Source organism: Salvelinus alpinus, chromosome 1 (genome assembly GCF_045679555.1).
Source record: "Salvelinus alpinus chromosome 1, SLU_Salpinus.1, whole genome shotgun sequence".
NCBI lineage: Eukaryota > Metazoa > Chordata > Actinopteri > Salmoniformes > Salmonidae > Salvelinus > Salvelinus alpinus.
Window position 1 is genome coordinate 92,588,771 of NC_092086.1, and position 12,426 is coordinate 92,601,196.

Sequence of the window (12,426 nt, forward strand, 5' to 3'; positions counted from 1 at the left end):
TAACTATGCCACTCAGGAACATTCAATGTTGTCTTGGTATGCAACTCCAGTGTATATTTGGCCTTGTGCTTAATGTTATTGTCCTGCTCTCTGGCTCTGGCTCGCTGTATGGCCTTATTTGTCCCACTATTGTTTGTGGAGATATGCTCTGATGAAGGTCGACTGACCGAAAGCTCAGCTATATTAAAATAAATTAGCATATGACTGGTAGTGTGCAGAGATTTCTTTCCTGTTTCTCCAGTTTTGTCTTTTGCCTCCAGCACCTGCTCAAATGTAATTGAATTTGTGTTTGAAATTCATTGCTTGACTGATCGACCTTACAGATAATTGTGTGTGGAGTACAGAGATTAAAAAATCATGTTAAACACTATTATTGCACACAGAGTGAGTCCATGTGACTTATTAAGCACATTTCTACTCCTGAACTTATTTAGGCTTGCCATAACAAAAGGGTTGAATACTTATTGACTCAACATTTCAGCTTTTAATTTATTTGTTAACATTTCTAAAAACATAATCCCACTTTGACATTATGGTTATTGTGTGTACACCAGTGACACAAAATCTCAATTTAATCCATAATAAATTCAGGATGTAACACAACAAAATGTGGGAAATGTCAAGGGGTGTGATAACTTTCTGAAGGCACTGTATGTTGAAGTGACATGTAGTGTACAGCGTATTCCAGTATGTCTGGTATACTTAATGAGGTGTGTCATCTCTACAGGCATATGGCAATGCATTGCTTCTTATTTCCCTTACCTCTCCTTTCCTAGGACGAGAAGGCTGAAGGTTTCATCAGCCTACCTGAGTTCCGAATAGATCGAGCGATTGAATGCAGAAGGAAACAGTGAGTGTTTTTGGGATTCATGTTTTATTTTGTCTCTCAAACTTTTAGTGAATCTGGGGATTTAAACGAAAACACAAAGCCTAAATGAAACACAGAAACAAGCACATCATACATTATTGCCAGCACGAGTGCTTATGTTTGGCTTCAAAGGGACAACACATAAACAGAGGATGCTGTTGCGTGGCATGACTATTTTATTTTCATAATAATAGCTTTAAATAGCTGTGGCACAAAGTAGTAGAAGTAATAGGTGTCTGTTTCCACCTGAGAAGCTGATTGGGTCACATAGGGATCAGAGAGGGGTCAACTGGCTAGGTGTGGCGTGTGCCAGCCAGCCAGGCCTCATGTCCACTATTACAGAGACTACAGCGGTGATAAGCACATCGCATATACAGTACACTTATTTGGCCATTACCAAATGCTCTGAAGCTCGTATTGTACCACGTGGTCTGGATCTAAGGCTAATGGAATGGAATTATGCAAAATTGAGATGTTTAAGCGTTAGATGAACTACAACATTACACAGACTAAATGGATATTTTTTCTGCTTCCGTTACAGTGCCTTCAAAGCCTGCCATCCCAAAATCAAGAGTTTCTTCTTTGCCACAGACTGTTTGGAGGAGATGAACAGGTAAGACCAGTGCTATGATGGTAGGGTTAGTTAGTGTGCTTATTTCATAAAATGATCTCTTGGTTGCAACAGAATGTACAGTAGGTGAACAGCTTATTTTCTAAGGCGTATTATCTGTTTCAGAGCATTCACAGCTGGAGCTGTGACATTGTTCTCCGTTCATTCTCAAACAGGAGGAATATGAAAATATACTTTAGATATCTGTAGTTGTGTTCCACTGAAATGTTATTTTTCTTTGCTTTCTACTGAGATGAAAAAGAGCAGGAAGTATCTTGTTTCAAGGAACCCTCTGGGTCATCAGCTACTGCTTTGTTCATCAGAAACAGTTTCATCTTTCCCTTGTGTTATGATTGATTCACTTGTTATCATCTCTGGCTCTTTGCTTTGCAATTATGTGGCAGTGTTGATCACAAATTCCCTTTATTGATTGAGTAGCACTAACAAAAGAAAGGATGTGAGAGGATTCAGAGATTGCATATCATGCCATCGATATACATTATTTTCTTCAATGCAGACTGTTAAAGGTCCAATGCAGCTGTTTTTATGTCAATATCAAATCATTTCTGGGTAACAATTAAGTACCTTAAAATGGTCAAAAATAAACAAAAAGAGAGAATAGCAATTTCTCAAGCAAGAATTTTGCTAGGATTGTCGGGGAGTGGCAAGGGGAAAACTGAAACCTAGCTGTTATTGGCAGAGGGGTTTAGAAACTTTTCAAACAGCTCTTTCACTAAAAGGGCATTATCATCATTTTCATAATTTCACATTATTATTCCAACCTCAACCTTTTAGCCCGAAGTCCAGCGTGCTATCGACTGTGCCCCAAAAGCATGCTCGATCGACAGAGTCGATATCCTCGCTTATAAACCCAGGATCGTTACACAACTCCCTCCTTTCGAAGAGCGCATCCTCGCGCTAGCTTGCGACTCAACGTCTTATAGGAACGCGCTCACTGGCCAAGCACACACACGTTCGTGGATGCAAGGTCCGATCACTTCTGACACCAATGTAATGAAACAAGCACCAGCGCGCTATTGACTGTGCCCCAAAAGCATGCTCGAGCGGCAGAGTCGATATTCACGCTTATAAACCCAGGGTTGTTACAATATATATAAAACACAGACAAATATAGTTATTTACTGGACTGGGTCTTTAATTATGAATTTTCTTAAGAAATATAGACTATAGTGCAACATACAGGGCCGGCGTTAAAGGGGCCTGACCCGCCCTACCGTACCTTCTTGCCCGTCAAAATAAAATATTTAAATATTGACCGAGACATGCGCCGACAGAAAGACGCATCAATCTCAGTTAAAGCATCCGAGCGAGTGAAACAGCACCCCTCTGTCTCAGTATGGGTAGACCATGTATCTGATGCTGTCTGGACCAAAAGAATATGGCATGTCATACGATTTCTGGCCAGACAGCATCAGATACATGGTCTACCAATACTGAGACATAATGGCTACATATAGAGGGGTGCTGTTTTGCTCGCTCGGGTGCTTTCTACAGTGATATAGTTTCAGCAGAGGAAGAGGCAAAGCGAGAGGGCTCTCTTGACAAAATCTGTCCAGTATAAATAAGACCAATGCGTTTCTATGGGAATAATATGCAGACCTAAACTTGTCGCCTGCCTTCCCGCCTTTGGGACAAAGACTCCCAATGTTAGGGCCGAGACATGAGCATCTCGTCATTATATGCAGATCTCTAGTTTCAGCCTCTTGTGAATTAGAAAGGAAAGATGGCGGGTGCACAGTTATGGAGCCAGATAGCTGCCAAAAGGTTGAATGTATGTATCGTTAGGATCGTAAGAAAATCCATACGTAAATTGTTAGGATCGTAAGAAAAGCCATGCGTGAAACATGAAACGAACTGTTAAATTTGATCTGTAAACGTACAAACCCAATGTTACGATTATGAATGAACATTTACACGTTCAATTCTTACTATGTCTCCCTTAACTCGGTTACAGATCTTTTTTATACGTACAAACTTTTGTCAGGAATGTGGCATCTGTAAAGGACATGAACTGAATGTAGCTAGTCAATCAAGCAACTCTAGCCCAGACGTTAGAGTTGCTTTGCAGCTTCCGGTTTCATTTCCAAAATAAATGTCAAGAGCTTGTTTTAGAACGGCATTCAATAACAACGTAATACAACTAGATGGCGTAGTATAGGCTTGGTCCTTCAGCAAATGACTTGTGTGAGAATGATACTATAAAGATACAGAAGAGCCTTGTCCAGAATAACCGCCTGAGCTGCAAAATAGAAAGTAAATATGATTTAGGCTCGGCCTATTCCACTATCTAAATATGCCATTCTGCTGTGTGTTATTTAATGGCCATATAATTGCATAATTAATTTTTATAGCCGTGTGGGGCAACTGTGGTGATCATGTAACCTAATGAATTACACTTTTTCCAGTATTTGGGAGCATGGACTGTAGGCCTTATATTAGGCATTTTGACTGTTGTATTGTGAATTCCACTTTGTATGTAGGCTTGTTATAGCTATTTGCATTGCACAACCCCATCATGCAGAGGCTATATCCATATCAATAAATGAGACATAACAAAATATTGATTAAGTCTTGGCTATAACCGGTCCTGAGCAAAATAGCCAAGAGGTCCCAAATGGTCAAGACTATCTATAGCCTATTCTTATTGGCAGATCTGTTTTCCCTATCAGCCACTGCATGTGCTTCTTCAACTATTTTGTTTAAAATATATTTAGAAGCCTGTGAGCTAGGGTCTCTTTTTAAGTGGAAGCCTATAATAAAAAGTTATAAAACACAGAGTTCTAAAATTATTCCGCAAGACACCAGCACCCCAAATGATAGCCTAAATTGCAATGCCTATAAGTTGAAGGCCTATTTTTGTATTTGGATAGGCCTAAATGAAACATTGAATTATTAAAGTGATAGGCTAAAGAACTTTGGAGAATTGAGATAATTTTGAATACACACATGGATTTCAATAAACAAGTGGATAAGACTGTTCTATTCTCTTTGATTTAGTTCCTATTGTAACTCAGACAAATGATAGAATGGATGACATACTGACTGAACTGAATGAAGGATGAATTAAATGTTCAAATATGTTGGAATGACGAGTTGCACGCATCATGCATGCTCTGCATTTTATTTGGCTAGTAGGCAAATAGGCCTACATTAGAGTATAATGACTCTCTGGCTGCATGCCTCCAGAAGGGAATCTTCTGAGGCTGAGGGGTTCTTTTCCGAAGGCGCATGGTGCTGTAGTGCTGCATAGAGATCACAAGCTCTTCAACTGGGCAGCAGTGTAGCTATGGAGGGAATAGATTATATGGAGACTACCTAAGACCACTGCAACAGAGTTATTGTAAAGTGTGGGAATAAGCTTATGCCAGACTTAGCCTACATTTAACGTCTCCCTTGTTAATTTCAAAGTCCATATGTTCATGACCCGATTAATATAAATCATGTCAAATTATTTAAAATTATTTTTAACCCCTCCTACATAATATGCTTTGGCAAGATTTTGAGTGATAAATGTCAAAATATTCTATAAAAATATATTTTGAGTGGCAAAGTCTCCAGTGGTTATACATAATTTATAGATTCACCAAACATCTATCATTATTCTATGTTTCATTATTCCTGGTTGATACTACTGGTTATGATTGCAGACAGAGCACAGAGACTGGGATGGTGCAATATTGAATTAGTCATATTTTGATAAGGTGCATGCATGGGGATGTCCATGTCACCAGAGATATGCCCATTATGTAGAGATGCACCTAGTGGACTGAAACTTCACTGTTGTAGGCATAATATAGCTAGTGCTATCTAGACTTGGCAAACAAATCCATTACATTAGCTACCTACATGTGAAGTAAACTCAACTGAGTAATAGAGAATGGAGACTTTTAACTTGAAAACGTGCAGGATACCTCTTTCCAGTTTCCCTGACTTCCGTGTTTTTTATACTGTGTTATGCTTGTTCGTGTAGCAATCCTCACAGGCCGTTTGGTATACATTTTTTTTGTTGGTGAGATGAAACTGCCAAAACTCTGAAAGTTATTATTGTACATCAGAATTGCAACACAAGATTTGTTCAAGCCTCAAGTCTGTAAACGCAACATGGTGTTTGTATGTTCACAGATGAAATTTCACACTTACGTTTCACGCATGGCTTTTCTTATGATCCTAATGATACGTACATTCAACCTTTTGGCAGCTATCTGGTTCCATAAACAGTGCACTGTTAGGATGCTGGATTGCCCTAAAATAAATGGATGTTTAGCCAAAATTATATAATTACTCCTGTCTACATAAAATCATTCAAAATACTTCACCGGGGAGCATGACTTATCCACAAAGGATCATTAGCTTCTTTAAAAAATGGCTGTGGATTGTTTGGGAAGCCCGCAATTTGATTAGTGCGCGTGGCAATAGGTCTAGTTGATTGAGTTGCGGCTGTCAGTATAAAGCATCTGAAATATGTGTGAAGATAATGTGTCTTTAGTATAATTTTAAATGTTGCATCAAGAAGGGGAGGAGGTGTGGTGAAGATATGGTGTGTCTCATTTCAGAATGCATGCATATGTAGGAAGGGCCCATTTGCCGATGTCTGATTTCTTATTGTCTTAACTGACCACGTACACCACTCATTTTTTTCCTCGCCTCACACAAGTCAACAAAGTCAGTTTTTTTTTTTTTTACATCCATTGTGCATGATAGTTCCTCAGTATTTGAAAAATCTTTCCAACACTCCCGGCCTCAAAAATCCCCAAGACTCTGTGAAAAGAGCTAAATATATATATCCAGTGGAAACGTCATAAAAAACTGCTTTCTGTCCCGGGCTCACTGGAGCAGGAAACTTTGAGGGCCTGGAATAGGCAAGTTGATACATTGTTGCAGGTTTGTTAACAACAGCTTTGGACTGGACCCTCTGATTTGATGCAATGTTGAACTTCACTGGCAATAGCTCAAGTCAAGACAGATAGAAAGGGAGGCAGACATGCAGAGAAGAGAGATGAATGTGATTGAAAGAACCAGAATTTTCATTTGGATATTTTCTACTGTTCTTATTTGTTAGCTTTAGGCATATGTATTTGACTTAGTTGTTGTTGGAAGTTATTGGCCTATTCAGTGGCGATTTTAGCATGTAAATCTTGGTGTGGCAAACAATTATTTATTTTTGATGCATGCCAGCAAAGCCACTACACAACACTAAACAATACATTCATTGCACTATAACGGTGACAAACCGTGCCCACAACCTGTTATGGCCTACATATTCACCATGGTAGGAATCCTTACCACAGCTACACCTGGCTATCAGCGGAGCCTTGTCTGGCAGCGAAACAGTTCATTCAGCCTCATTTACAGGCTTTTTAAAAAACATAGCTGATATGGATGACTTGCTTAAACAAATTGGATTTCTACTGACAAGTGAGATGTACAAACTATGGCACAGTGGAACAATGAGCGGATAAGAGGCAATCCATAATTTCGATTAAGACATTAATGAATGAGCTAGGACGGACGTAGTCAATATAACTATTTGTTCAGCACTTTTGAAATGTACAGCGACAGAATTCAGAAAATGGGCCGTTCTTACAGTATTCTCCCTGTACAACAAGACAGAACCGTAGGATAAATAAAGGGGGTATATAAGCAGACAATGAAAGCTCTTACACTATTCAATGATTACAGTTCTCTAAAACAAGTTATAGGCTACATGTGCACCATCAAGTCAGAACAGTAGGCTAAGTTATGAGGGGGAAAGGGACCAAATTATTAGGGTGAGGCACATAACAGCTTACTACACAACATACACTTGGTATTACTTTCTTGGCGACAGTATACATATGTCCCTGGCATATTACATCATTTATGAAGCAGCATACAAGACATTTGGACTCACTTTGTTGTGCTGTGCTCACTTCAACAGGAAGGTGGCGCGGCGGTCCTTCTTGTGGGCTCTAGAAAGAGGCCCGAAATCCCGGCTTGGAATGCCGAGTTAGATGACCGTTCAAAATGATTTTCCGTATTTTCAGAGTCGCTGCTAGTTTTATCTGAGTTCCCATTTGTCTTGAACTCAATGAAGTCTGAGATTTCTCAGTTCCGAGTTTCCAGTTGTTTTGAACATGGCAGAAGTCATGCTGGATTGACAGCATGGCCAGTGTATTCAAACCTTTCTGGCCCATGGCGTTACCCGCTTTTTTGTGATATCCAATTGGTAGTTACGATCTTGTCTCATTGATGCAACTCCCCTACGGACTCGGTGAAGGTCGAGAGCAAGGCCGCACTGCTTCTTGACACACTGCTCGCTTAACCCGGAAGCCAGCCACACCAATGTGTCGGAGGAAACATTGTCGAACTGACAACCAAAGTCAGCTTGCAGGTGACCGTCCCGCTACAAGCAGTTGCTTGAGCACGATGAGGGCATCCTGGCCTGCCAAACCCTCCCTTAACCCAAACGACGCTGGGCCAATTGTGCACCGCCTCATGGGTCTCCCGGTCACAGCCGACTGTGACACAGCCTGGGATCGAACCTGGGACTGCAGTGGCGCCTTAGCACTCATTGTTGAATTTGCAATTTCCAACTTGTTGTTGTTGATAATGTTTATGTCCAATGGCTGATGAGCAAATCAAATCAAATGTTATTTGTCACATACACATGGTTAGCAGATGTTAATGCGAGTGTAGCGAAATGCTTGTGCTTCTAGTTCCGACAATGCAGTAATAACCAACAAGTAGTCTAACCTAACAATTCCACAACTACTACCTTATACACACAAGTGTAAAGGGATAAAGAATATGTACATAAAGATATATGAATGAGTGATGGTACAGAACGGCATAGGCAAGATGCAGTAGATGGTATAGAGTACACTATATACATATGAGATGAGTAATGTAGGGTATATAAACATAAAGTGGCATAGTTTAAAGTGGCTAGTGATACATGTATTACATAAAGATGGCAAGATGCAGTAGATGATATAGAGTACAGTATATACATATACATATGAGATGAGTAATGTAGGGTATGTAAACATTATATTAAGTGGCATTGTTTAAAGTGGCTAGTGATACATTTTTACATAATTTCCATCAATTCCCATTATTAAAGTGGCTGGAGTTGAGTCAGTATGTTGGCAGCGGCCACTAAATGTTAGTGGTGGCTGTTTAACAGTCTGATGGCCTTGAGATAGAAGCTGTTTTTCAGTCTCTCGGTCCCTGCTTTGATGCACCTGTACTGACCTCGCCTTCTGGATGATAGCGGGGTGAACAGGCAGTGGCTCGGGTGGTTGTTGTCCTTGATGATCTTTATGGCCTTCCTGTGACATCGGGTTATGTAGGTGTCCTGGAGGGCAGGTAGTTTGCCCCCGGTGATGCGTTGTGCAGACCTCACTACCCTCTGGAGAGCCTTACGGTTGTGGGCGGAGCAGTTGCCGTACCAGGCGGTGATACAGCCCGACAGGATGCTCTCGATTGTGCATCTGTAGAAGTTTGTGAGTGCTTTTGGTGACAAGCCAAATTTCTTCAGCCTCCTGAGGTTGAAGAGGCGCTGCTGCGCCTTCTTCACAACGCTGTCTGTGTGGGTGGACCAATTCAGTTTGTCCGTGATGTGTACGCCGAGGAACCTAAAACTTACTACCCTCTCCACTACTGTCCCGTCGATGTGGATAGGGGGGTGTTCCCTCTGCTGTTTCCTGAAGTCCACAATCATCTCCTTTGTTTTGTTGACGTTGAGTGTGAGATTATTTTCCTGACACCACACTCCGAGGGCCCTCACCTCCTCCCTGTAGGCCGTCTCGTCGTTGTTGGTAATCAAGTCTACCACTGTAGTGTCGTCCGCAAACTTGATGATTGAGTTGGAGGCGTGCATGGCCACGCAGTCGTGGGTGAACAGGGAGTACAGGAGAGGGCTCAGAACGCACCCTTGTGGGGCCCCAGTGTTGAGGATCAGCGGGGTGGAGATGTTGTTACCTACCCTCACCACCTGGGGGCGGCCCGTCAGGAAGTCCAGGACCCAGTTGCACAGGGCGGGGTCGAGACCCAGGGTCTCGAGCTTGATGAAGAGTTTGGAGGGTACTATGGTGTTAAATGCTGAGCTGTAGTCGATGAACAGCATTCTCACATAGGTATTCCTCTTGTCCAGATGGGTTAGGGCAGTGTGCAGTGTGGTTGCGATTGCGTCGTCTGTGGACCTATTGGGTCGGTAAGCAAATTGGAGTGGGTCTAGGGTGTCAGGTAGGGTGGAGGTGATATGGTCCGATACGTTTTTATCTATAATTTCTCTTCATATGACAAGGATTGAAAGGGATTTGCCAGTAGATTGCCGACTTGATGCATGATGAGGACTGCTAGCTTGCTAGCTAAGATTTTGAAAGTATGATGTTGACATGATCAGTCCAATCAAAGCTACGGTAGATATAACGTGATTTTATCAATGACCTTTAGACTTCTTGGATGGGCACTTCTAATGTAAGTCTACGGCAGCACCCAAGGGGCTTAAATTTCCAAGCTCTAACTGTAGATTTTGTGGTGACGTAGTGTCCCCATCAGTGACAGAACACTGAGCCAATCACGGCGCAACTAGAGAACATTACCAACCCCAAGGCTCCGTATTTTCCGCTGGCTGCCCCACCACCACAGAAAGCGCTGAGCTAGGCTGAAAAAAACTGCATTTTGGAGCTGTCTTACTCAATAAAGCAAAACAGAGAACATGTTTGTATGCAGCTTTATTAACTCATAAAAAATATATAATTACATTGGTATGTGACACGTATTAATGCCAAAGTAACATGCAAAACAGAAAGGAAAAAAAAATATATACAGTTGAAGTCGGAAGTTTAAATCAAATCAAATCACATTTATTTATATAGCCCTTCTTACATCAGCTGATATATCAAAGTGCTGTACAGAAACCCAGCCTAAAACCCCAAACAGCAAGCAATGCAGGTGTAGAAGCACGGTGGCTAGGAAAAACTCCCTAGAAAGGCCAAAACCTAGGAAGAAACCTAGAGAGGAACCAGGCTATGAGGGGTGGCCAGTCCTCTTCTGGCTGTGCCAGGTGGAGATTATAACAGAACATGGAGAAGATGTTCAAATGTTCATAAATGACCAGCATGGTCAAATAATAGTAATCACAGTGAACAGGTTAAGTTTACATACACTTAGGTTGGAGTCAACCACTCCACAAATTTCTTGTTAACAAACTGTAGTTTTGGCAAGCCGGTTAGGACATCTACTTTGTGCATGACACAAGTAATTTTTCCAGCAATTGTTTACAGACAGATTATTTCACTTATAATTCACTATATCACAATTCCAGTGGGTCAGAAGTTACATACACTAAGTTGACTGTGCCTTTAAACAGCTTGGAAAAATCCAGAAAAGGATGTCATGGCTTTAGAAGCTTCTCATAGGCTAATTGACAACATTTGAGTCAATTGGAGGTGTACGTGTGGATATATTTCAAGGCCTAACTTCAAACTCAGTGCCTCTTTGCTTGACATCATGGAAAAATCAAAAGAAATCTGCCAAGACATCAGAAAAAAATTGTAGACCTCCACAAGTCTGGTTCATCCTTGGGAGCAATTTCCAAACGCCTGAAGGTACCACATTCATCTGTACAAACAATAGTACACAAGTATAAACACCATGGGACCACGCAGCCGTCATACCGCTCAGGATGGAGACGCGTTCTGTCTCCTAGAGATGAACGTACTTTGGTGCGAAAAGTGCAAATCAATCCCAGAACAACAGAAAAGGACCTTGTGAAGATGCTGGAGGAAACAGGTACAAAAGTATCTATATCCACAGTAAAACGAGTCCTATATTGACATAACCTGAAAAGCCGCTCAGGAAGGAAGAAGCCACTGCTGCAAAACCGCCATAAAAAAGCCAGACTACGGTTTGCAACTGCACATGAGGACAAATATCGTACTTTTGGAGAAATGTCCTCTGGTCTGATGAAACAAAAATAGAACTATTTGTCCATAATGACCATCGATATGTTTGGAGGAAAAAGGGGGAGGCTTGCAAGCTGAAGAACACCATCCCAACCGTGAAGCACGGGGGTGGCAGCATCATGTTGTGGGGGTGCTTTGCTGCAGGAGGGACTGGTGCACTTCACAAAATAGATGGCATCAATCATGAGGGGAAATTATGTGGATATATTGAAGCAACATCTCAAGACATCAATCAGGAAGTTAAAGCTTGGTCGCAAATGGGTCTTCCAAATGGACAATGACCCCAAGCATACTTCCAAAGTTGTGGCAAAATGGCTTAAGGACAACAAAGTCAAGGTATTGGAGTGGCCATCACAAAGCCCTGACCTCAATCCCGTAGAAAATGTGTGGGCAGAACTGAAAAAGCACGTGCAAGCAAGGAGGCCTAAAAACCTGACTCAGTTACACCAGCTCTGTCAGGAGGAATGGGCCAAAATTCACCCAACTTATTGTGGGAAGCTTGTGGAAGGCTACCCGAAACTTTTGACCTAAGTTAAACAATTTAAAGGCAATGGTACCAAATACTAATTGAGTGTTTGTAAACTTCTGACCCACTGGGAATGTGATGAAAGAAATAAAAGCTGAAATAAATAATTTTCTCTACTATTATTCTGACATTTCACATTCTTAAAATAAAATGGTGATCCTAACTGACCTAAGACAGGGAATTTTTACTAGGATTAAATGTCAGGAATTGTGAAAAACTGAGTTTAAATGTATTTGGCTAAGGCGTATGTAAACTTCTGACTTCAACTGTATTTTTTACTAAATGCAGCCTACTGCTGCATTGGTCTGTAGGCTATCTCTGAGTTCTATGCTCTCATTTCTTTAGTCACTAATGGTTCACAGTGTATCAGTGTGTCTATGACAGAGGCTAGTGCTCTCGCCATAGTTTTAGATTTTTATAATTTAAGGCCTACTTCGGATTTTTATGATTA

The 12,426-nt window shown here is 41.2% G+C and overlaps 1 protein-coding gene across 2 annotated transcripts in view; it reads left to right on the forward strand.

Annotated features, from left to right (window-relative positions):
* The window catches only part of LOC139534665 (connector enhancer of kinase suppressor of ras 2-like), a 78,769-nt gene that overhangs the window by 59,031 nt on the left and 7,312 nt on the right, over positions 1–12,426 (forward strand). For both annotated transcript variants that reach the window (XM_071333984.1, XM_071333991.1), the window contains 2 exons: positions 777–850; positions 1,410–1,481. In XM_071333984.1, coding sequence (XP_071190085.1) covers positions 777–850; positions 1,410–1,481 — 146 coding nt within the window. The remainder of the gene's footprint in view (positions 1–776; positions 851–1,409; positions 1,482–12,426) is intronic.